At 43.4% G+C, this 25,580-nt stretch overlaps 2 protein-coding genes and 2 non-coding genes across 4 annotated transcripts; 2 read left to right on the forward strand and 2 right to left on the reverse strand.

The window, feature by feature from the left end:
- Positions 1-11,367: 11,367 nt before the first annotated feature.
- On the reverse strand, positions 11,368-11,933 carry LOC108007673 (uncharacterized). Its single transcript, XM_017071395.4, has one exon. The coding sequence runs from the start codon at positions 11,931-11,933 to the stop codon at positions 11,583-11,585; it is 351 nt and encodes a 116-aa protein (XP_016926884.1). The 3' UTR covers positions 11,368-11,582.
- A 120-nt stretch (positions 11,934-12,053) lies between these two features.
- LOC108007672 (uncharacterized) lies at positions 12,054-13,090 on the forward strand. The gene has a single exon (XM_017071393.4). The coding sequence runs from the start codon at positions 12,054-12,056 to the stop codon at positions 12,669-12,671; it is 618 nt and encodes a 205-aa protein (XP_016926882.4). The 3' UTR covers positions 12,672-13,090.
- A 7,257-nt stretch (positions 13,091-20,347) lies between these two features.
- Positions 20,348-20,430, forward strand: TRNAL-CAG (transfer RNA leucine (anticodon CAG)). The gene has a single exon. It is a non-coding gene; the product is annotated as a tRNA-Leu (tRNA).
- Positions 20,431-24,772: 4,342 nt separating this feature from the next.
- On the reverse strand, positions 24,773-24,844 carry TRNAE-CUC (transfer RNA glutamic acid (anticodon CUC)). The gene has a single exon. It is a non-coding gene; the product is annotated as a tRNA-Glu (tRNA).
- Positions 24,845-25,580: the final 736 nt, after the last annotated feature.

The following is a 25,580-nucleotide window of genomic DNA, read 5'->3' on the forward strand; positions in this document are numbered from 1 at the left end:
CTATACGATTTTATATAGTAACATAGGTTAGGTTGCCATGACTTTAAAAATAAACTCAGCTAGTCAAAAAGCAAGTGTCATAAGGGCTTTAGTACACATGTCCTCCCAACTTCCGGGATAGTTGCCCCGAATAGCTGCATGTATCTATCCACATCATACATAGCCTTCCTTTTATCTACCCTCCGATGAATCCAAGCACCTCCTCAGTCACCCCTCCAAGGCTAGTGAAAGCCATCGTTCCGAATTAGGTGGAGAAAAACCCGAGCATCCACTCCACTCATGCGACTCTTCATCTGGCATCCTTCCCTTGGAATTGCCGTTCTAGTTGCTGACTTTCACTTGCATTGCAGCTGAAGGGGGTTCGCATGGATGTGTCAAGCGGAATGTTTGTTTTGAATATTTATGAATAGCGTTCCTGAATAAGGCGAGGGGATAATTAGAGCTGGCTGATACGGACCGAAGAGTTTCCGGAGGTAGTGTGCTAAAGGGATTAGATCTGGAGCACCCCGGGCAGCTGCATCTCTGTAACTAAGACCAGGTTTGAAGTCACCTTGTTTGGGCGGCAGAGGAAACCTTCGGCAGCAGAAAAGAACACGAGCTTACAATTAATTGTGATGTTATAGGCAAAAACCAAACATGGTGCCGTTCCCCCCGTTAATGACATGTCACGTTTGCTCTAGACTCTAAAAACTACATTCAATGACTTGGCAAAAAACACGCAGCCACGGAAAAATATACGCAGCAGCTGCAATAAAATTAAGTGAAACGGCATGGAAAAGAATGCAACCGAAAAATGCAATTTGCGCGCGGTTCAGCGGATTCTGTGGGTGGTGGGGTGCCTTTGGCAGGGGGCGGGGGGGCTCCGTGGCTTCCACTGTTGCCAACTGCAAGCCCAGCACCAATTCCAAAAAGAGAGTGCGAGCCCGCGAATGTAAATTAAACTTGTCATTAATGACATGGCCCACACGTACGGATGCAGATACAAGATACAGCAGCAAATCCGGAATCCCAGAGATAGAGAGAGAACATAATTGCGCTCTTTGGGCGACGCATCCTCAGCCCCAACACATTAAAAAGTGCAGCTACTTGCTGGTGGGGGTCCTGGGGGGTTGGCAGACAGTGTCTGTCCCTGTCGCACATCCTCGTGTGGCAGGACACTCGGCAACTGACCGTTCGGCCGGGCAACCCCTTTCTGCGACACCCCCTTCACACACTGCCCACGCCTCTGCCCCGGCTCTGCCGCGGTCGCTGCGAATTCTGCTTGCCTGCCATTTTCCGTTGAAAATGTGTGGAGTCAACTGTACTTCGGCCACACACACACTCTTACGGGCATTTTTATATACGAATTTTATTTCAATTCATTTAAAATATGTGTAATGGCTGAATTTTTTCTGCTCCCGCTGCTGCTGCGGGCGCTCATCCTTTCGACTTTTGTGTTTCGATTGCCGATGGCCACCCACCACCACCCACACCCACCTCGCCCCCCTCCACCCCACCAGCTCTTAATGGACAGCGAGGGTGCTGGGGACTGGAGTTGTTTCTCGCGGTCCTTGGATGTCCGACGCGCAATTTTTTCAATAATTAATTTTTTGCGCGTAAGTGAAATTTGCATGTAGATGAGCACACAAGCATGAGTGTATACACAGTACATAGGCCTTGCAAAAGTACATAAGCATGTGTGTATGTGGGGACACCTATACATGCGCTAGTGGGTCCCTGTGGGGCTGTTATATACGTCACGTGTTCATATGGACATTCTCACGGTTCCTGTTTTGCGATTCCACCTTTTGGCTTAGGACCTTGTAAATTTGTCTTCGTTCATGTTACCCACTTATGTTTTCAAGCTTCCGCTTCGGTCCCTAATTTTTAGTTGTTTAATAGAGAATCCTCCTTCGCATCAAATGAATTCTAAAGTATCTACACTGATGCAAAACGTAGTAAGAAACAGGAGAGTGTCTATAGTCGAGAGCCTAGACCATCAAATACCCGGTACTCAGCTAGTCAACTTTAAGACAAAAAACAGCGCTAAGTCTGTTGACCAGGTGCAGGTGAAATATCCTTATAGTTTCCGAGATCTCTGCGTTCATACGGAAATGCAGACATACATGGTCGACTAGGCCAGTGATCCTGATCAAGAATATATATACTTTATGGGGTCGGAAACGCTTCCTTCTACCTGTTACAAACTTTCCGACGAATCTAGTATACCCTTTTACTCTACGAGTAACGATGGGACCATCACTGCACATTTTAAAGAGGTCGTGACGATCGCACCTTCAAATTACAAAAGTTCTGATACCACGTTATGTGGCGAAATTTGCTTGTAAATTCGACTAAATAAATTAACGTTTATCTTTCCTTCTTACACTGGAAGAACAAAACTAGGCTAATAGCCTAGGGCATATATCCCCACCAGCCCCAAAAGCTTACATTTTCTAAACTTTCACTTTTACCTTTTAACCGCATTTTCAATATTAAATGAATTTATTAAAGACTTGGTAAGCAACATTTTTTTGCAATACCTTTTGATTGGCGTATCACTCATTATGATCCCACCATCACTGCAGATTTTCAATTCTGCAGCTATGAATAGTAGTCACCTTCGCACATCCTCCAGTTGCGCGATCGCCACTACGTGGACTGCCACGTCGCCTTCGCACATTCTCCTGGTGCGCTTCGTCACTGCACTCAAAAATTCCATTGGTAAAATTGACCAATATAATAGTAAAACGGTCCCCAACCATAGAGTTACCAATTTTACTTATTAAACAGTTACTCTTACATAATTCGTAAAAGTAAGGGTTACAATAAAAAATTGTTATGGATTGTAAGTAAATACCTATTTTATAGTTATCCAACCCATAAAATATATATAGTGAATTTTATTTTATAGTAATAAATACGTATATAATTCTTAAAATTATTAACTAAATTCATAGATGCCCCGCTGTAGCATAGTAATTTATAAACAAAATAAATAAAGTAATTTTCTGTTTGTCCATATGTTAGCTGAGATCTCAGAAACTATAAAAGCTAGAATGTTGGGATGAAGCATACTGATTCTATTTGTTTTTATGCAGTGCAAGTTCGTTTTAGCGGGATGACACGCCAGTACTAACGCCCATAACGCTACATGAAAGAAATTATTTAAATTCGACCATTTAAAAGTTATAAGCAAGTAAAGGATCCGACGATAGGTGTGAATATCGGGAACAGTTACTTTACTGCTTGCTTATCTCCATTTTCCTGGTACTTCCTTTTAGCTGAGTAACGGGTTTATGATATTCGAGGCCATCGACTATAATGCTTCCATTTAACCGGTATAACTCGTAGAGTAAAAGGGTATACTAGATACGTCGGAAAGTATGTTACAGGTAGAAGGAAGCGTTTCCGACCCCATACATATATGTTCTTGATCAGGATCACTAGCCGAGTCGATCTAGCCAAGTCCGTTTCTCCGTCTGTCCGTCTGTCTATAAAAGCTGCCATACTGGCACGCAGATTCTAGAGACTCCTGCGTAACGCAAGTTTGTTTCGTCAGTGTGGCACGCCCACTCTAACGCCCACAAACCGCCCAAATCTGTGGCTTCTACAGTTTTGATGCTAGAATAAAAATTTTTACTGAAATGTGTTGTTCTCATCAATACCTGTCGATTAACTCAAAAGTTTTCCACGCCCACAAACCGCCCACAAACTTCAAAAAATCCTACATATGAAATTATCAAAGATAGAGAAATGGGATTTCAGATTTGGATTCCGTAGCCTTGTACGCAGCGCAAGTTTGTCACGCAATATGCCACGCCTACCCTAACTCCCTCAAACTACAAAAAATTTTTAACTGTAATGTATAAGTCTCGTCAACACGTATCGATTGACCCCAAAAAAGTTTTTCACGCCCACGCTAACGCCCATAACGCTTAAATCTGTCTGCCGCCCATATAACCATATATTGAGATCGCGGGTAGGTGGCGCACTACAATCTCGCTTTGCTGCTTGCATTTCTCCATCTCCCTTTGGTCCCTTTAGCTGAGTAACGGGTATCTGATAGTCGAGGTACTCGACTATAGCATTCTTCCTTGTTGTGTGTCTTGTTTTGTTCTCCGACTAAGAGTAACTAACTACCTATTAGCCTTTTACAAAAAGTTCTTGCTCGAATGACCAAAATTGCAATATTTTTAGATGAAACCCAATATTCCATTAGTCCTTAAACTAATTTTAATCAAAACAATGATGTCTCTTTACTCGACTAGTTTTTACCGGGCGATAAAATACTTATGAGTAAGATACAAAATATTAAGTAGTTCTTAATAAGAACTCCACTTACCAAGTTGACTTGCAAAGACGACTTCCTTGAAATGATTTCTTCTGATAAGATTCTAGTGGGTGTAGGGGGACTCTTGAGTAATGCCAGAAAAACGGTGTCTTATTTTGTCTTCTATATTTTAGGGATCCTCAAAAACTCGTATTATCGTTAATAGTAATATATTTTAGTTTTAAGCCTAGAACGTTCCTCTTATCCGAATGGAATTTTATTTTTTGTTTTGTTTATCTTTTTCTCACTACTAATGTTGGTTAATTTTTTGTAAGTACGAAATGCTTTCGAAAACGGATTTTACTTTCTTTTAGATCATATTTAGCTTCTGCCACGATATGAACAATTTTAAATAATTTGTATATGGATATATATTGATATAGTGATGTTCCTCGCGATTCGATTTATCTCGTCATCGGTCAACGTGATATTCTAGCACTGCCACGACACTCATACACGAAAGTACACTCGTGATCGCGCAACTTTGGCACAAAACTGCTTTTACAGCTTGCCGCTCTTCACTTGCGAAATAGTTTTTGCCGCTTCCTTTTTAATTCAATTGCTTCACCTCCCAAAGTTTATAAAGTGTTTCTCGGCTTGATTCATTCAAGACTTTTTCAGAACATTTTCTCGACCGCTTTTTTGACGAACGCAAAATTTAAGGACTAAGGCGAATGTATAAACTTCAACACAGGAGTTCAATTTTATAAACGACAAATATTTGTGGTTTTTTATAATTATTTCCGTTCGACTTTTTATTTATGCTTTTTTTCCGTTAAAAACACACAAAATAAATTTAACAAATTTGGCTATTTCCGTTTTTGTGTTCTTTTTTGTTTGATTGGCTTTTGGTTTTGAATTTCAGATTTCTCTTCTGCTGTTGCATTTTTGTTGCTGTTTCGTTGCTCTATTTTCTATTTGTTATCCTGTTATCCTGTTGTCCTGTTATCGGGTTCAGTTATCGGTTGTATCTCTTCAATTCTGCTATTGGGTTGGGCTCGGGGGATATTTGTAAGGCTATTTCAGGTTCTGATTCTGTTTCGGTTGGTTTTGAGTTGCTTCGGTTGCTTTGCTATTTGCTTTTGTTTCGGTTGCTTTGTTCTGTTGCTGTTTCTTGGGGTGTTTGTTGGCTATTTCGTTTGTTTTGCTGGTTTGGGTTTGTTGGCTGTTTCCTTTTGGCTGTGTTATTCGTTAATTGTTGCGCTTTGATTTAGTTCTCGGTTTAGTTTGCTTAATTAGGCTCTTTATTATGGTTACAATTCTCTTATATTATTATGTTCCTCTGTTACTTTTGTTATATTATTTTCTTGGTTTTGCAGTTGTTATCGGTTGGTTGTTTGTTGTTGTTTGTTGCAGTGGTTGTAATTGTTGCTGTTATTGCTGTAGTTGTTGTTGCGGTGTTTGTAGTTGTATTCCAAATTTTGTTGTGAATTTTGTTTGTTAAATTTTGAGAAACTAACTAAAAATCACTTTTTGTTTTTTCATACAACTGAAATTTAACTTTATTTGTTTTACTATTTTCTTTAGTTGTTGTTGTAGTTGATGTTGTAGATTTTTGTCGTAAAATTGGTTGCATGAAATTATATTCAAATTATTCAGTTATTTATAAGAAGGCTTGAAATAAAAAGTTAACTGATGGCAAATAAGTTATTATCGTTGTCGCTTTTTATGTTATTACATTTGTATTATAGTATGAACTTCGTTCCCCTTCCGTTTGTATTATACTGACGTTATTATAGTGGTTATTATTATTTGTTTAAACAAAACAATATTTCAGTAAGTATCAACAACGTTTTAACGTAATGTTTAAAAATGTTCCAAACAGTCAAAAAGCACCTGCAAAAGAGAAAGACATCCGATTAGTGACTTTGTGAGTGAGGTCGACCAACGTTTTCGGCACTTTTCAATAGCTCCGAAAACTGCCAGCGACACACAAATGTACATATATGAAGAAAATGCAGTCAATTATATTGTAGTGCGGCCAAAGAAAACTTAGTTCATCGGGTCCCTGGGGTCTAGGTTCTGGGTTTCCTCCCCCCGACTTATCGCGCTTCCTGTTGCCTAAACAAAATCAACACATGGCACAGATCCACACAGATACACACTCCCACCCGCAGACAAGGGGAAACAACCGCAGACACATGGCACCCACAACCACCCACTATTCTTCTATTCCTAACCCTAGACACCAGTGTTTTGTATACGACACGGACACGCATTGTCTAAACACCGGAGAGGACTCGAAGAGAGCCGCGCGGAGAGAACCAGAGAGTGGGCGCAAGGACAATGCCGGAAAGCTGGGAAACATGGTAAAGCGAGCAAAAAAAATTTCAAGTTCAAAACGCCGCCAGTTGATGGTTCCGATTGCGTTAGCCCCCAAAGGGAGGGTTTTTCGTTCTCCGTGGGGGCAGAAAACAAAGCCAGCCCCATCCAAAGCAAAACAGCGATACTATCTAATGCAGACAACTGAAGTCGAAAAGCTGCGGCATCGCCCGCGAAGTACAAGTTGGGCGACGGCGACTGCACTTCGGCGGGCAGATTTATGGACAGCGATACAACTCACACAAGCGCACCGAGTCACAGATACTTTTTGCCGTGGAACACAACGGGTAGGTGAATCAACCGCCGGCACCGCCAATTCCATTCGCCAAACACTAAACACAAAAGTTCCGAATAGTTGAACAGAAATTGTTGAACCGCATCGGGGAGAGTCAATATCCGTAGATGCGGCAGATAGCCCGCTCTGCTTTTGGGCTGGGCAAACTGTAGTCTCTATAGGGGGTGTTGCAACAGATTTGCCAGGCTATAACCAACTTTCGAAGTGCTTCCCTTGAAGCTGAAATATCTGGTAAATACTCGATGTGATCATTTTTGATCATCACTTGCAGCAATCATTAAATCATTTTTCACTTCACATGCCAAATGTGCTACGCACAAGCATTCCGAAAAAGAGCACACGCAAATCGCCGTCTTTCAAGTGCCAAAAATAGCGTACAGTCAAACTTCAGTAACTCGATTTACTGATTGTCAGGAATTCGCTCTAAAGGGGCTTCGGAGTATTTTCTATTCTACCACTGTTCAGCTTTTGGAGACAGGAAAGTAAGGAAAGTTCAAGCTGAAGGACTTTGTTTGCAGGAGCCGAATATAATCCAAATTCCAGATAGAAGAATGTGAAAAACTGAGGCTAGATCCAGAACCCAAGAGATTGGGGCTAGCCTCCGAACCAGAACAAAAACACGGGAACTACAATTTCTTTGGGCGCGCAAAATGCTGGAAATTTGCGCGAACACTCCAAGAGCCAGCGAGCTCCGCGAAACGCACCGAAAACGGCCAAAAAGATGAATATGTGCAAAAATCTTTTGCATACGCTCAAGAACCCCATGAAAGCGGCGACGGCCAAGCCGAAGCCGCAGTCGCGGCCGGCGCCGACGTCGGCAGCATCAGGAGCCGCGAGAGCTGGGAGAGCCAAAAAGAAACTGAATAAACATTCTTCAGTGGGAGCGGGAGGGGACGGGAGGAGTGGGGGTTGGGGCACAAAGCTTTTTACGGACACTCGCGCTCAGACAACAACAACGCAGCGAAAATCAAACCAAGCGAACCCAAAACGACGACGAGAACGAGAACGAGAACTTCAGCCAGCCCTCTCCACCACCACCGCCTCCACACCCACCCTCCGGAGAGCACCGCCCGGCGAGAGAGGCAAGTGCTGCGAGAGAGCTACTCAAGACCTGTGCTGTGCCCGGCTGTGTGTGCCAGACAGAGAGCGACGGCGAACAGAGGAAGACAGAGAGCGGGGACAAAGCAACAAAAAGCGTCGGCAAAAAGTTCGCAAAAAGCAACTTGGCGGTGCACTATGGGGAATTTGCTCACTTTTTGTGGCATTAATTAATATCTTAAGAACAAAGCAACATTTAAAAGTTTTGTTTTTAGAATTAAGTATATAAAATTTAAAGGAAGTAAATTAAAAAAAGATGGGCGTGGTCCCGCCTTTTTTTTAAGAAAAAAAAATTTTTTTTTCTTGTCAATAAAATAAAAAAAATTTTTTTTCTTGAATTTTTTTTTAAGAGACCAAACTGATTTAAAAAAAAAATTTTGCCTTTTTTTATTTCCCATTTTTTTAGTGAAATTGTAATTTTTTGTATTGTGATCACTATAATTCTTAACAAAAATACTAAAATCCTATATATCAACGTTAAGTAAGTGAAATGATGTTGTAAAATAATTTTAAAATAATCGTTATTTAATAAGAAATATAACTGCACACTGTTTTTCTTAAGATAACATCGAAACTGGCATTTACCAGACAAAAATGAGGAAAATATACCATATTAGGTAGAGGTCTTTAAAGCTAAATTTTAGAGAAAGTGCGCAAAAGTGCACTTTTATACTAACCGAGCTCAATGAGAATTAAATTCTCTACAAGATAAAAAAGGTTTCAAAGGTGGAAACAGCTGGAATCACTTTGTAGCTCTATTTAAAAATACAAATTAACTTAAAGATTTTGATTTTTTGAGGTTAGAACTAGAACACGAATATACGAGCACCACAATCAATAAATACAATATTAAGGTCACAAGCACAAGTTACAAGTCCCTCTGATTGGATGGTATTTCAAAAACCTCAGAGCTATGTTTAATTTTACACTTTTTGACAATTTAAACTATTAAGAATAATAGGCGCTTTACCAGCGCTGCCACCTCGTTGAAATAAAAACAGGCTTTAACAGCTGATAACTTAACAGTGGTGCGTACTGTTAAACTTTTCTGTTAGTAACATTAGATATTGATGTTATCGTGATGCATTCTGATAAACAAAACCTATTTTTAACGACTTTTAAAAAATGGGTTTTGGCCAAAAAAAGTGGTCAAATTCCCCATAGTGCGGTGGAGGCGTGTGTGGCTGTGTGTGTGCTGTATCTACATCTGTGCACACAGGCACTCGCCCGTGTGCATCTTGCCCGAGTGTGTGTACGTGTCGCGCGACTCACATGAGCCGCAGTCGACGCACGCGTCTCTGCGACTGCGGCCTTGCGTCGCGTGCCTTTGCAGCTGAGGTTGTGTTGCCCTTTTTCGGCCGCCCCCTCGGAGTGTTGGAGGGTTGGGGTGGGAAGGGGCCGAGTCTGGCCCGCAGGGGGGTTGGTTGAACCCTTCCCCAGAGCAGATCCCTCTGCTGGCCGGATGGCGTTGTGGTTTCTTTTGGCGGCAGCGCGTGAAAGTGTTACGATTTGGAAACTGGCCGAGCTTAGAAGTGGGTAAATCAGTCGCAGTCACCGGTCGCGAGCGCAGGAAGGGCTCGGCGCGCCAAAATTTAAGACAGGAATTCAAAGCCCATAGGGACCCTTTTTCAAAATTTAATTTTGTTTTTATTGGTAATGACATCAAGACAGACTGGTATAGTCTAGTTCCTCGACCTGTTACCAATTGAACTTGTTAACTAACGGCCCAATTTACAACACTTTTGGCAATCCGATGGATATTGGCAAAGTAGATTAAATAAAATTTACACTGAAAAATTCTTCAAAATGTGGGAGTCAAAACTTTTACGATTTGTGGGCGTTAGAGACGGGCACTGGGTTGAAGTAAACATCGGCTTCATAGGACGAGTAGAATCTATATTTAACAATTTAACTCTTATTCTTTCAAAATGGGGTGTCCAGATCGACAGATTCCGGTTCCCCAAACTGGCGCCTCCTAACGCGAATAACTTAAGTTACTGAAAACTATTTAATGATCGTCCGATTTGAAAATTGTTTGGAGGGTAGATGGATGTTGTTAGTCTAAACAAAATCACATTAAAATTTTTTTCTTTAATTGTGGGCGCTAGACAAACTTTATTGTATTTGTCGTTTGTGGGCGTAAGAATGGGCGTAGCATATTGGGATAACCAACTTGCGCTAGACCAGAACTTAAGGAATCGGAATCTAAATAATCTTAAAGTTCCTCATAAATAAAATTTTGGAAAATATATTTGTTAAGCCAAATGTAGAATCATTTTTCGTCAAAACGTTTAATATGATAACTTTTGTGTGTTGGTAGGGCGATCGTCACGACACTCCACCTCATCGTTTAATATCAAAAGTTTTTGTTTGACGGACGTGAAAATTCCACTAGTCTATGACTAGGATCCCCATATGACTTGGAAATTGAAAAAAACATAGTTGGGTTACCTTGGCTGAACACCCAAAAAAATATAAAAACAACAATTTTACTTTTGAAAATAAACACAAGAGCATCGAATTTAATCAAATGAGGTGGCATTCGACTCGTTTTTTTCATCATAAAATCAGCAATTCCCATAAGCTGGCACCCATTGGCCCTAACAGCCTTACTTTTTTAAATGTTTACTTTTACACTTTAAATGCTCTTACTTTTGCATTATATATAAGATTTTGAATTATGCCGCTTCATGTGCAAAGTACATAGTAGTCGCCTTCACGGACTCCACACTGATTTTGGTCGATAATAAACTTGTATGGTTCCCTTTATACCTAATATGAATTTCTTTCGTCAAATTATTGTTGGATAGTTTTTTGGAACAGCTTCCTAATGCAATGAGAAACTTATCTAGTCCCAAAAACGAAAAAGGAATTCACCACGGTCAGAAACAAAGGGACCTTTAAAAAAGTGTGAATGAGATTTTGGATTGTTTATCAATTCCAATCTACTTGCCAAACACTAAAACAATCGGACCATTCACTAAAAAGCTACTAGCCATTTAAGTTTTCCCTTCTAGGTGGAGCAGTTTGCGAGCCCTGAGAACTAGAGAGTTAAAATGTTTCATGAAGATTCTAGTACTGCCTATAAACATTTCGAAAACGATCTATGCAGTGATATGACCTTGTGAAGTGGTTTTGTAAGTCCGAGATTTGTTGGAGTTGAGAAAGTTCGTTCGTATTTACCACGTAGTGCTCTACTATTCAATGGAAACACAAGCCAAATCCTATATATAAACTTATCGCCATCGGCTGCGTTGGCTTAATCAGTTGCGTTGTTGTTGAGCCTGGGCAATGGGGGGCTACGTCCTATCCGGTACTATCAGTAGAAAAACAAAAGTGCTCAGTTATAAATATTTATAAAAAACAAAATGATAAAGCCAATTGATCGCAACAAAGCAACAAATATCACCGAGCGAACGATGGCAGAGCTGAGCGGATAATTCGAGGTGGCCAGATCTTAAGAATGTTGAACAAATGCATCAGGTGCCGATGTCACTATGGTATATTTTAATTGAACTGGAAAACTTAAACAAATAACACGGCTTTCTGTGGCGCCTAATTTTCGTAGTCATCCCTTATCCGGGAACCCTTTCGATCAGCCATATTCTTCTTATTATCGTCAACCAGTTCGATTATGTTCTGTTGGTGCTTCATTATGCCTTGGACCTTTAGAGCGGTGTACTGAAGATTTAGGCTGTGGGGTTGTCTGAGGTCTGAAGAGCTGTCGACTTCGGTCATACCGGGAGACTTTCTTCCGCGACAGACGTGGAAGCTGGGCTTTCCGCAAAGGCTTAGGTCAGCAACGTGGGGATCCGTCCCGGCAGCCGATGGCGTCTTCGGCAAGTGGACTTTCTGCTGACAACCCTTGTGCGAGGAGCCGAAAATTTCAGACTTAGATTTACTCATTGTATTGTGTACTAAACCCGATTTTCAAGGCAACTGAACAACAAACTCACTTGACAACTCGGGGTGCTAGAAAGTTGAATTTTTCAGAACAAACACAAAACACCGCTCGATTAGTCCGCCATGCGAGCCTCTTTTTTGATCAGCCGCAGACAGCCGTGGATGGGCCAGCTGCTCCTCATGGCCAGGAACAAGGCCCTCACCCTCCTGCTGAAGCTCTACAGGCGCACTCCCATCTTCAGACCGCGCCACCTGCCGGGAAGGAATCGGACTCAGAGCGATGATACGATCAATATCAGCCTTCCCTGTCGCATATCGGAAAGGAACTCGGTTTTGGGCGGGTTTGTGCGACTGGATCTGTTGGGGGAGAGCACCCTCGAGGCGGACAGCGACGTGGAGTTCGTGGAGGATGAGGACGTTTTTCTTGACCTGCAGAGCCTGCGGCGGCAGGGCAACTTTGAGATGGCTGTAATGGCTGGTGGACAACTGGAAGTGGACTCCGAGGAGGACGGGGAATACGACGACTACGACTACGACGACTACGACTGCGATGGATACGTGCAGTTCGTGGAGTACGAGGGGTGCGAGGGGGAGGGTGATCGGTTGCGGGATCGGGATCGGATTGCGGAAGGCCTCGGGCAGGTGAGGGCTGCCACCTCGAAGGGCCTCCAGCCGGATTCCGGGTCCCGAGGTTCTCCCACGAAGCGGGCAACGTCGCCATCTAAGCAAGTCCGCGACTGAAGCGCGGCAACGTCGCAGAGCCAACAATAGACACTCTCGTTTGGCGCCAATACGAACGACAACAATGTAAAACACTAGAGCACTGCCGAGAGGGCACGTCAAGTGCAGAGAGAACCCATCCGAACCTGAATCGGCAGGGGGAGGGGGCGGGATGGTCGGAGAGTGTGCACAAAAACATTTGCCGGCTGCTTAGTTTGTTTGCCGGTGCAAAAAGTCGACTGCGAGCGAACGAAAGCTTCCACTCGCCTTCCCATTTAGTTTCAGATTCACATTCGCATTTAGATTCCCATTCCGATTCCGATTTCGACCTCCGCCCCCCTGGCACCTCGGTACCTCATCAGCCTCACCGTCGCCGCGTCACACACGGCGTATACACAATCCAAATAAAAGCCAACTCCAAATAGTTGTTGCTCCGGCAACTGCGTTTGTTGTTTTTGGCCGGCAGTGGGAGGGCACCCTGCCAAATCACTGCGATTTTGCTGGCCTGCTCACGGAGCTGGCCAAGACCGAAGGTTCGAGTGTGTGCGGCGGCGAAAGCTCTCTGTTTTGTGGCCGCCTCGCTGATAAGGCGCCCTTTGCAGCTCCCCTCCGCCCTGGTGCACCCTAATCTTATCGCTGGCGAAAGGCGCACTCCACGGAACACCCTACTCCAGTGCGAACTCTGTTCGTCTTTTTGCCAAAGTAGTTAACTCAGATATTAGGTCACACAAAAAGCCGGTTTCTGTCGTATTCGGCTGTTCTTCTTGTCGACGCTGTTATCTTGTGTGGAGCTCGCATATGTGGGTGAGTGCTGCGCGTGTGTGCGCTGGCAAGCCGGTTTGGGGCGCTGCTGCTTTTTGCGACTTTGTCGACTTTGGCTATGTAAATTTCAGCCGGCCCGCTCACTGCGAAGCATATGCTCCAGAGCCAACAGAAAGAGCAACCAGAGAAATAGAACGCAAAAAGATGAATTCGACTGGCAGAGCAGGCTGTGGGGTTTCCCTCGTGGCCTTCATCCAAATTAGCATTAGCAAAGACTTGTGTACCGGGGTAATCACATCTCCAATGGAGCGTTAAAATCACTCTCAGCAGCAATACAATTCTCTGCTGCTGAATTCTGCCACCAGATCAGCTAGGCTACCTCAATGATATAAAAACAAATTGCTGCACCCCAACACTAGCGATTACGAACCCATTACTTGTAGAGTGAAATGGAAGGGTAAGGGGTATCTTAGGGTATTATAACCCCTTTAATACCCGTTACTCGTAGAGTAAACGGTTATATTGTGTTTGGGGGAAAGTGTGTAACAGAAAGAAGGAAGCTATTCCAACCCCAGAAAGTATATACATACACTGAGAAAACTAGAGATCTAAAAAACAAAGATCAAATCTGCTTGATCTGAGTATTTTTTCTTCTCACTTTTTCTAGTTCGAGTGCACTCGAAATCAAGAGTAAAGTGTGCTCGACTTGGTTTTCAAAAAGCATTTTTTTCTTGATATTGAGAAGCAGGAGTCTCGAAACCATTCCCAACTTCTTCTTGGTTGTAGAAAAAGTTAGAGAGATAGAAAATGAAAGAGACATTCTCTCTCGCGAAGCTTCCGAAGAGTAAAAGGATATATTGTATTCGAAGAAAGTTTGTTACAGGTAGTAGAAAGCGTATAAAGTATATATATTCTTGATCAGAAACGCAAGCTATGTATGTTCGTCTGCCCGTATGAACGCTGAGATCTCGGAAACTATTAGAGTTGGAGTGCTGGGAGTTGTCATGCAGGTTCTTGGGCTTCCTGCGCAAGTTTATTTCAACAAGGTTCCACTTTCTCGCCCGTTAGGCCAAAACCTATCGCCACCGTTTTGATAATTTTGTAAAAGTGTAAACTGATATTTAATTTTATTGATTTTAATTCTGAGAATCATTCCAAAAGTTACGTAACTGAAAAGTTAGGACTAACTAAGTTAAACAGGATTTGGCATGGTCAGTAGAACCGCGGCCTTCCGCTAGGTTCCGTAACGCTGGCATGTAGTTTACCATTTCACAAGAGAGAACGATGGCCTCGAATATCAAATACCCGTTACTTAGTTAAAGGGAGTGCGAGGGAGATGAAGACATGCTAGCAGCGAATCGTCTATTATGGAGATTGCACACCACGGCAATGCACCACCTACCGTCGTCTTCTTTATTCGCTTATAACTTTTTAATGCATGGTCTGCTTTGATCTCTGCTTGTAGATTGATTATAATTAAAACAAAATCCCCCTTAAACTTTTACAAAAGAATGTGGGGGCTAGATAGACTATAGCGTTATGGGCGCAAGATTAGGCGTGGCTCTCCGCTAGATCCCCTAGATCCCCTCTTCAAGGTTTTACATTTTCCGAGATCTTGGTTAGATCGACTAGGCTAGCGGTCCTGGTCAAAAATATATAATTTATATGGAAACGGAAATAAAATACATTCCAACGGATACGATATACACTTTAACTCTACGAGGAAGCTAGCTTCGGCAAGCAAGAAGTTTATATTCCCTTACAGGTAAAACCATATCATAATTTAAATCTCACATATTTATGTATTCAAGAAACCGTATATTTCCTAGGGGTATATAATACAATTTAAAGTTCTATAACTCTAAAAATGATCTAAGACAGGAAGAGAATATAATCAAAAACAATAAAGCTATAATTTTTTCACACCATTTTCTTTATGATATAATCGTCCAATTAAAAAACAATCTAAAAATCCGTTTGGACCTACATATGTATGTATATAGACTTTGGGAAAGTTCCATTCCAATACAAAACTGACAGACTTGTTTGCGTAGAAACGGACTGTCGGACGGATAGACACTATCCTTTTAAGTGACCTTTTAACAAAGACATAGTGTGTTAACACGGGTCTTTAAACATATTTTGTATGAAGTCGGTAAGTAGAAGGTATCTCATAGCCAAACTTGAAAACAGAAAGCTTAGAGGGGATTCATTTCAGGTGGTCCCCAGATCCGCCGGCAAAGAGCATCGATTAGCCGGCACAGAAATTGTATAGAGCCCGCGCAGGCACACATTATCGTGGTGTGCGGGCATATAGACAGGCGATTACCATTTTTGTAATTTTCAGTGAAAAGGCTTTTAATTTGATGGGAAAACATAAAGGAGTTGACCAGGACCCAAAGAGGCCTCGCGGGGCTCCGAGCGTACGTGGGCCGCCCCGGGATGAATGCCAGAGCCACGATGCCACCCACCAACACCCGGGGAGGGGGGGTGGAGCTGGCTCTCGTTCAGGATATGCAGATAACTGTAAATAACCGATTATATGCACATACATTTCCGCACCTATGTGCCGCACACATTTTTATGTATGCAAGCACAGCACGGCACATATGTACAGGGCAGAGTTTAAGCCGTTGTCGTTGTTGTTGCTTAATTTACAGCCTTATGTCACTTTTTGGTGCATTACACTTTTTCATTATCGCGCAGCAGCACCCAAAAACAGAGCACGGAGAGAGAGAGAGAGAGAGCGACGGCTGCCTCTCGCTCTCTCCGCGTCCGCTGGCTACGGCCATCCCGCTCTGGCAGAGTCCGAGGAAAAGTGAAAGAGGAGCGAGCACACATCAAAGGGAAATGAGTTTTCATTTAGTCCCACACAAAAGCGGAAATGAATCGAAATAAATAAATAAATTGCACCTGTCCCAGCCCGCCGAGCACATTGGCGCCCTCTGCACACCACACCCACCCGCATTACATACCCCCCTCCACCCTTTTCCGATGGGGCTTCCCGCATGCGCAGAGAGAGACGGCGGGAGCATGCAGCGGCAGCGACCGTCTCGCTCTGGCGCGGCGTGCATTCAACCCGGCAACGCACCTGAGCACCCCTTCCTCCGGCCTCCCTGCCACCCACATCCCACTGCCACCCCCTCGTGTTGTTCTCGTTCTTGCGCTGCATTCCTCTGCGACGTCTCGTCCTTTTGGCCGTGTCCCTTGGCAGCGGAGAGGAGAGCGGAACACGGCTGCTGCTTGTTTTTCCCGGCGACAAGCCCCCGTTCCGCCCCTTCCGACAGCCCCCCGTTTGTTTTGCCCGCCTTATCAAAGTTTGGCGCTCTCCGGCGCGCTTTCTAGTTGCCGAGCCCCTTCGACCCGTGTGTCGTTCTGTGTTCTGTGTTTTGTTTAGGTTTTTGTTGTTTTGCCGCTTGGCCGTTTTTACTTTGACTTTCATTCAAGAACAGTCTTCGGCGCGTCGGGAGTCGCCTTCTCGCGACACAGAAACGATGCCCGATACGATGCCACGGCGTGGAAATAGATCACAAAAGGGTTAACGAAACCCCGTCGAGGTCGGGGAACACGGAGCACGCACACATTTCTAATGAAAATTAAAGCGAACCGGAGACTGTGCTGCAAGGTTCCCCCAGCCGCGATTTAATGTGAGATTGGGAAACATGACTTTAATGCCAGTTAGCTGGGTGTAGCACATGACAAACTAAGATACTGGTATCTTATAGATACTATCTATTTGGAGTAGATTTTTCCCCTTGAAATGTGAGTTGAGTTTTAAATCCAAACTATGCTGGAAACACAGAACTTTTTCTCCTTTCCGAAAGTATTTTTGAGCTTGCATTGCATTTCCGTTTCCGTACCATGGCTTAGATCTTTCGTGATGCACTTTCAGTTTCCGAAAATAAGAGCAGACGGCGAATCATCCTAGGCCATCGCGACTGTTAGAGCAATTGCAGTCCTTTTGTCGAAAAAAGCGAACCAATTTTTGTTTGTTTCGAACGCGAGAGCGGAGTTTTCTAAACTAATTTTGTTAATCAGATGCGTCGGCCAGCGCAGCTAACTAGCGGCAAAAACAAAACCACAAACACCGCCGCAACGCCGACGCCAGCGTAATAGAGAAATAGGGAGGCGGTGGGCGGCGGCGGGGGTCACTCTCTGCGGTTTAGGGCTGCAATAGGGGTAGTATTTGCATAATTCGCATCAAAACACAGCACACCCCCATTGGGCAGGGGCGGATGCTGAGGGGCGCGGGTGTTCGGGGGTTTGGGGCTGGTCGCAGGAAGCGCTTAGACTTAGGCGGACCCACACAGACGCGCAGACACAAACACACTCACGTAGTCGGTAGTAGGTAGTCGGTTCACTCACTCGTGCTTGGGGACTTTCCCTTTTGACAGAAAACCAGGAGAATTTCCAACACAGAATCAAGTGGCGAGCCAAAGTTGTAATATTGTACTAAATCAGGCAAAATAAAACTTATGCGACTAAACCGAAAATTTTGAATGTGTGTTGCTGTTGACAAAGCATTTTCGAAACTGATTTTGCCCCGACACGACGCACTGCCGCATTTGTCGCTGCCCCAGCAACAAAACTGCAGCCAGAAAAAACTCATTATGAGAGTCGTTCGCACTCACCGTCGACGCAGTCGGCGCCCAGCCACAGAAGTGGGTCGGAGCAGGGGTTTGGGCCACGCACGTCAATAATTAGCAGCCCTATTAATGCGTATTCCGCCGCCCGGTGGGTGGCGATTGGGTTTGAACATTTCCCTTCCCTTGCACTTTAATTTATTCGATTATTTTGATGTTTGCGCATCGTCATCAGCATAATCAGCAGCAGCAGCAGCAGCCTGCGTCGACTGCGACTGCAGTAGCAGTGCATTATGCATCCCCTCCAACCCACCAGGCTCCAATACCACCCCCAAAGTGGCCCGACCCCCTCCCATGGGTTCCGGGATGCGGATCTCCTACTGCGCCTCCGCCCGTCGTTTCATTCGCCGCACTCTTTTTAATTCTTTTTTAGGTGCGTTCGCACACAAAGAGTGCATTCATTATTATTCGCTCGGCGACAATCATTCACAGTTTGCGCTGGCCCGCACTTCACTCGTCGACTGAGAACATATCCCAAGAGGCTTCCGCGCTGATCTTGGTACTGATCAGTACTCAATACTCAGATGATCAGTACTTAGATCAGCGATGTTAGATCTAGATGCTAAACTTATCGTAAAGTAAGATGTGTTTTTATTCATACTATCTAAATAGAAGGACTATTATTTTGAATTCTTTCGATACTCGTTTCGTGAAATCGTCCAATTTCAGATACAATTTGTATTATAGCATCAAACTGTGGGCATCACGGTTTTCGAGGGTTCGTGGGCGGTAAAGTGGGCTTAGCAATCGATGGGTTTTGACAAATTCATTACATTTCAATTAATTAAATCAAGAAAAGATAAACTTAGCAGGGTCTGAAGCGCTTCCTTCTAGATTTTACATCCGTATACCCCAATACAATATACACCTTTATACTTTTCCCCCACAACAGCGCCACCTAGCGTCAATTGCTATATATGCTAATAACTTTCTAATGGATGGTCCGATCTGGACAATTTTTGGCATGAAGAAAGATATTTTTTCCATTTTAGTAAAAGGGTAACAAATTTTATTAAATTTAAAGAAAAGGTAAAGTTTGCACTTAACTTTTTTTTAAAAGTGTAGCTTTATATATTTCCGGACTGCAAAATAAGTTTTTTAAACTGAATAAGTTATCGCTTTATAAATTCTTAAAAGCATTAAATTGAAACTTTGAGACCCAAAGAAAAAAATCTAAAAGGGTCGTGACAAAATAAAGTGTCAGTGGGAGTTGCTAAAAAACTAAAGCTACAGATCTTAAATTAAGAACGATTAAAACCTTGCCAATTTGCCAATACTCCGGATATGTAGGGGACTTGCAACTGTATCCCGCCCAGTCTGTCATAAAAAAGAAATTATAATACAATTTATTATTAATTTTACCCGTTTTTTCAGCTGCATTTATTCAGAACCGCCGACCAACCAAAACGCAACCCACCGCCTCCCAAGAGGGCGGTCCATCTGCAACCGCCCATCAGCAGCCACGCATTATTTTCGCGCCCGTTGTATTCTGCCGTGTACAACACATTTATTTCCATTTTTTGGCATTTTATGCGATTTTATTGTCATTTTGCGTAGCTCAAACCAGCCACCGCCCGCTCCACAGCCCCCTCGAAATTCGACTCACATATATGGCTGGAAAATGAGCTGCGACTGTGTTTGTGCGGGCTATGTACTCGCGTTGAAATGGAAAATTAGTGGAAAGCTCATCCACAGGATCCTAGCCAGGAACAAGGAATGGATCTGAACACCCGGGGTCCGATGGCCATAAATTCACACATTGCCCACAATCTGGTAGTACATAAATCGCCAGTACTTATGTATTGGTCTGCGTGTCTACGCAATAATTGAATGTTGCTGTACTGATTTATACGAGGTGGGGTGAATTATAATAAATTGTTGCAGTTTTGCCATTCCCAGCCACTGTATGTGCAATATATAATTCACGCTTCACCCAATCATTGCGAGTGCAATAATTGAGTAAATGTCCTTAATTATATTTGGAAAGCACAGGCCTCGAGGTCCCATATTAAACACTAACACGTACCGCTCATTGGCTAATTGCAAGTGGGGATTGGCTGCATCCGAGCTTCGTTCATCGGACTAAATTCCATTCTATGTTTGATATCATTGTTTAAAAATGGATGATCTATGTTTAACTTTTATTCTATGTCTATGCCCTTGAAGCATGTCTATGTCTATGCCCTGTAATGGCTTATATCGCAGGTATAGTATAAGAGAGGTATAGTATAAGAGAGAAAAAGGTTGTGATCGACACGAGCATGATGGCCATTGAGAGCGTGACACGCAATGGTCAGGATGGCCGAGTGGTCTAAGGCGCTGCGTTCAGGTCGCAGTCTACTCTGTAGGCGTGGGTTCGAATCCCACTTCTGACAAGATTTTTTTTGCCCTTGCCGTATTATTTTTTCGTGGCCCATGTATTTTCCACGCACATAGTCACTCCTCCACTCGAAATAATGCAACAGAAATGAATTTTACATGGCAAAAGGCATGCATAACAGTGTACACACACCCGCCGCTATTTGCTGCCCTTTATGTAAACGCATTGTTGCCGCTCACAGCAAAAAAAGCCCACAGACCAAATTGATTTTTATATAGCATTTCCAAATGTTTTTATTTAACAAACCACTTGCAACCCTTAAAAAATCCCCGGCGAGTTCCACATATGCGAATTTCGAGCCTTCGTTTTTTAATGATGCGAATTCGATGTACGAAATTTTCATTAATTCTCCGTGCGACCCCCCTTCATTGGGGATGTGCGAGTGGGAGGGGGAGTGCGCGTGCGAGTGCGACGGAGACATCCACTGGGGCGGCGGGCCGGGAGCGGAAGGGGTCCTGGCTGTAGGCTTAAAGTGCGTCATGTACAGGTCAGGGCAGTGGGAGGGTCAACGGTGGGAGGGACAACGATGGACATGGCGGAGCATATGCATATGCAGCCCCTTGTACATAGCTGTGTATGTACTTGCACCAGCTATGTAGTACATAGACCCCAGTGTTTATGCAATGCGGTTTACGGCCACCAACAGACCCAGACCGGGCACCCTGGGCTGGACCAGACCAGATCTTTGTTTGTCGCTTCAATCCTTTTTCAAAAATAATTGAATGTTATATTCAATTAATTGTTCGTTAGTCGCCAGCACCTATTGCCATTCCCATCGCCGCAGCTGCAGCCCGCCAGTGAAACAAATTGGCTGCAATCGCATTGCCTCTCGATGAACAGTGCCTGATAGCTAATGGATAATGTGACCTCGTAATTGGATTATCAACGAGTGAATAACCCGCCAAATTTACTGTCCTTCTGTCTGGCTGACTTTCAGTTAAGAAACATCAGATGCCGAACACGATTTGAGTGGGATGCACATACATGTGTCTACAGATGTCCCATGTTGCAAATTATTGTCTTATAAGGAAAGATATTTTGGAGATATATAGCTTTTATCAAACCAAAACATTTCTTAACGAGGCAATGGGTCGTGACGATCGCACCTTCAACACAATGTTGTTACGAAACAGGATTGTACATCCAACTAAACAACTACACCTTCTAAAATGTTTTCACTCTGCCCGCTTCATCAAAATATTTAAGCTTCTTGCATACAAGGGTACATTCTATTATAGCGTAGTAGTATAAGAGTAATAGTCGCCTTCGCACACTCTCCTGGTGCGCTTCGTCACTACGTGACCGTCCACAGTGATAAAGATGGGTCCGAAAGGTGAAATCCTTTGAAGTAAAGCACGAATTGCATTAAAAATTCTGCAGGCTTAGAACTTAAATCTATGCAAGGTCGTCCCTTATACTCTACTAGTAACAAGTATTACAAGTTCACTTTGAAATAAAATCTTTAAAAATGTGGGTGCCAGGGCGTTACGGTGGGCGTGGTACTTTGCTGATATAAACCTTAATAATCTGCATGTTTAATAACAACATGTCAGCCTTTTTATTTTCCAGAATATCAATACCGGTCAGTCTCTTAACCCTTTCGAACCCGTTACTCGTAGAGTATTTGTTGGAAAGTATTTAACAGGTAGAAGGAAACATTTCCGATTTTATAAATTAAATATATTCTTGATTAAGACCAAAGGCCGTTTAAAATATTGTCAGTATATTACCGATCAGGATTACGTCCGCCTGTCCGCCCGTCTATCCGTCTGTTCGTTTCTACGCAAACTAGTCTCACAGTTGTAAAGCTATCGGGACGAAACTATCCCAAAAGTCTTATTTATATTGCATGTAGTATGTATATAAGTCGGAACAGACAACTATACCCTATGTCTCCCATAGGAATGATCAATAAAATATTTTTTTAATAATGTACAACAATCTTACTTCGGTGTTTCTTGACATATTGACATCTTCTCTTGGAAATATCATTCTTTTAATATTTCGGAATTTCAAATAAAATTTAAATCAAATCGGGCGACTTCATTATATAGCTGCCCGTATATCTCGTTTTCGTTAAACATACACGGTAGTCAATTGAAATGGAACATTATCTTAGAATTTTTATAATTATTATTTAGTTTTCTAAAAATAGGAAAGTTTTGTACATACAATGTTCCCACCTACAAGGGTATAACAACTTCTGCGTGCCGAAGATAGTTTCCTTTATTGTTAATGCTAAACACTCTGATTGTACTTGTGCCTATGTGCCAACTCTAATGTCCACAAACCGCAAACCTTTGTGGCGCCCAGTGTTCCCAATCGACCGTAGAGTTCTCTCTTGTTTTATATAATATAAACAAAAAGACGTTCTGGAATCTTTAAAAAAACGATATGCCCCAAATTAGAAGAGAAGAGTCGAATATTATCCAAAACAAGAGAGAGAGTTATGTTCAATGTTTAAGCTTAATATACATTTGACACGCCGCCTTCCGTCTGCCTAACCGTCCTATAAAAGCTAGAAAGTTGAGATCAGGCATTCAAGTTCTTGAGCTTCTAGCGCAGCGCAACACGCGCATAAAGCAAAAGCCTGTCTAGCGTCTATATTTTTAAATATTTTGAAAAATTGTAAGTGGGGCTTTGTTCTGAATATCAATACCCATAATCGTGCCAAAAATTGTTCAAATCGGACCAATCAATAAAATGCTCTAAGCAAATAAAATGTGACACCTTTAAAAAAGCCGACTGTTGCATGCACATCTCTATCTCCCTCTGGTTTTTCATGAATTTTTACGATTCTAAGGTATTAAACTATAGAACGCAAATAGTTAAAACTACATTTTTCCACAGAAGGTTTCGCAATGCGAAGCAGCTAAGTCGATTTCTTGCCATCTTTACGTCCCTTGCTGTTGAATTAGGCTTTTGAAATGCAAGTACCTGGCTTGGTCCGTTCACTCATCTGTAATAGCCCTTCGAGGGCGATAAAAGTCTCTGCCCCACATGCAAACATACGAACACGGCTTTGGCAGGCTGGATGCAGCAGGAAAACAAAAACAATGGAAACAGTGGAGTACATTTTAAATTTCGTTCTTATCGATTTTAACGGCGGGAAAGAGGCAGCAATAGTGCAGACTCCAAAGCGAGAAAGAGATGGATAGCGTGCACACTCGTCCACATCCCCACTTCCCCATACATACATATATGGAGTAAACATAAAAAATGCAAATGTGGATGGACATAAAACCCACCCTTCCGCCCACTGCATAACCCTTTGCATTGCCGAAACCTGCGGATGCAACAGACCGGGGTCTGATCCAGGCGCAGAGCCTCAGCCTTGAATGCACCCAAAAGGGCTGGGCCTCTTCCTGATGCCGGGCATATGCTCGTCCCGGGGGGAGTGGACTCCTTTCCTCGACCCGTCGTAATGGCGGGCTCGGTAGAACGTCTAATGAAGTTGGAAGCCGCTTGTCAGCTGCAGCCGACCACCCACTCCCACTCCCACTCCCGCCCACTGCAACGGATGTGGTGGCTTTGGGGTGGTGCTCGATGTGTTGTCAGCAATTCAACCGCACACAGACGATTGCCAATTTGGGATGTACGTCCCTGTACATGCAGATGCAGGCAGCATGCACACATCCTGCGTGCACAGTCAGGTGCAATATCCGCAACAAGAGAATTGTGCATTTTTAAATAATATTGCAAGCCCCGTTCGCGGCCACGTCCCCCTCGATTAAAATTGCAAATGAATGGCCATTTCGGGGCTGAGGCTTGCGGTCTGTCCTCAAAGGATGGGCCTGTCGGACAGTTGAGGCCTAATGGGAAAATAGACGAAGCTGCGTCGACATGGCATCCGAAACTTTTCTCCAGGCTCACAATTTACATTGATTAATGAATGCACTTGGAGTGCACTTCAGGGCGGGCTCGCTGTGCTGCATCTAAAGCAATCAATGGCAGCGGCAGAGCCTGTCAACAATCCCACTCCCCAACTTCTGCCCATATCATTTCGATTCCACTGCCGCTGGCCATTGAGAGTTGGTGATGAAGCTCATTCGGGAAATCATCCATCAGATGACAGAAACCGGCAGAAGCTCCCAGACAGGCGGCCGGACATTCGGACGGACAAAACGTCGAGCGGCAGAAATGAATATGGAAACTCGGATAATAGACGAATCGGACATTGATACATGTATGATGTATGAATCACAATGATGGTCTGCGGTGGGCGGGAACGGGCCGACGACTTAATTACACAGCTGCATTCGGAGGTCACCACCGCCAAGGTGTTGTTCTGCTGATACTGAAAAAAAAGGTTATCCAATTAAAAAAAATCTTTCTACTTCCCATACCGGGAATTGAACCCGGGCCTCCCGGGTGAGAGCCGGGTATCCTAACCACTAGACAATATGGGATGGATAACTTACGCGAGCTAAACCAGCAGCACAAGGCACCTCTGGCAGTGCTTGTGCTATAAATAGAAATTCAGCGACAGGGTGACTCGTGCCGTTGCCCACTATTACCAAAGATGATACACCACTGACTGTATTAGTCATTGCTATTACCCATGTGGCTTTAAGTCTTTTTGAACAAATACACACTAGAGCACAAACGGCATTTAAAAGTAAAAGGAGGTGATCGCGGGGATATTTATTTCGGTGTATATGTATATATTGTACAAACATGCATTCCTACTTAAGCGCGGCAGTCTTATTGTGCTTATGAAACATTGAAATTTTGCCCGTGGACTTAAACGAAGAACAATAAAGTCGAAGCGCCTCCTCGACCACATGCAATGCAAATTTCAAGGGAGCACAAGAAAGGATGGCTGGTGAAAAAGTGGAGAAAGTGGGAGTGGGGTAGGGTTGGGCTACAGATCGCTGTGCAGGGGTTGACTTTTTCAAAGCGACTGGCTGTGTGTGCCACTCGACATATTGAAGCATATTAATTAAAAACATTTTCATTTATTAAAAGAGCAGTCCATTGCCATGGAAAGGGTTGTCAGGTGTGGGGCGAACGAGCCGGCAGCACCTGAATTGATGCAGCGCTTCTAGCAGTGGGATCTCAAAGAAGATTACTGGTAGTGTTGCCGACAGCCGGCGCCTTTTTTATTTACAGTGTCATTATGGTTTTTTTTTAATGTTAGTATGT

This window comes from Drosophila suzukii, chromosome 3 (genome assembly GCF_043229965.1).
Source record: "Drosophila suzukii chromosome 3, CBGP_Dsuzu_IsoJpt1.0, whole genome shotgun sequence".
Lineage (NCBI taxonomy): Eukaryota > Metazoa > Arthropoda > Insecta > Diptera > Drosophilidae > Drosophila > Drosophila suzukii.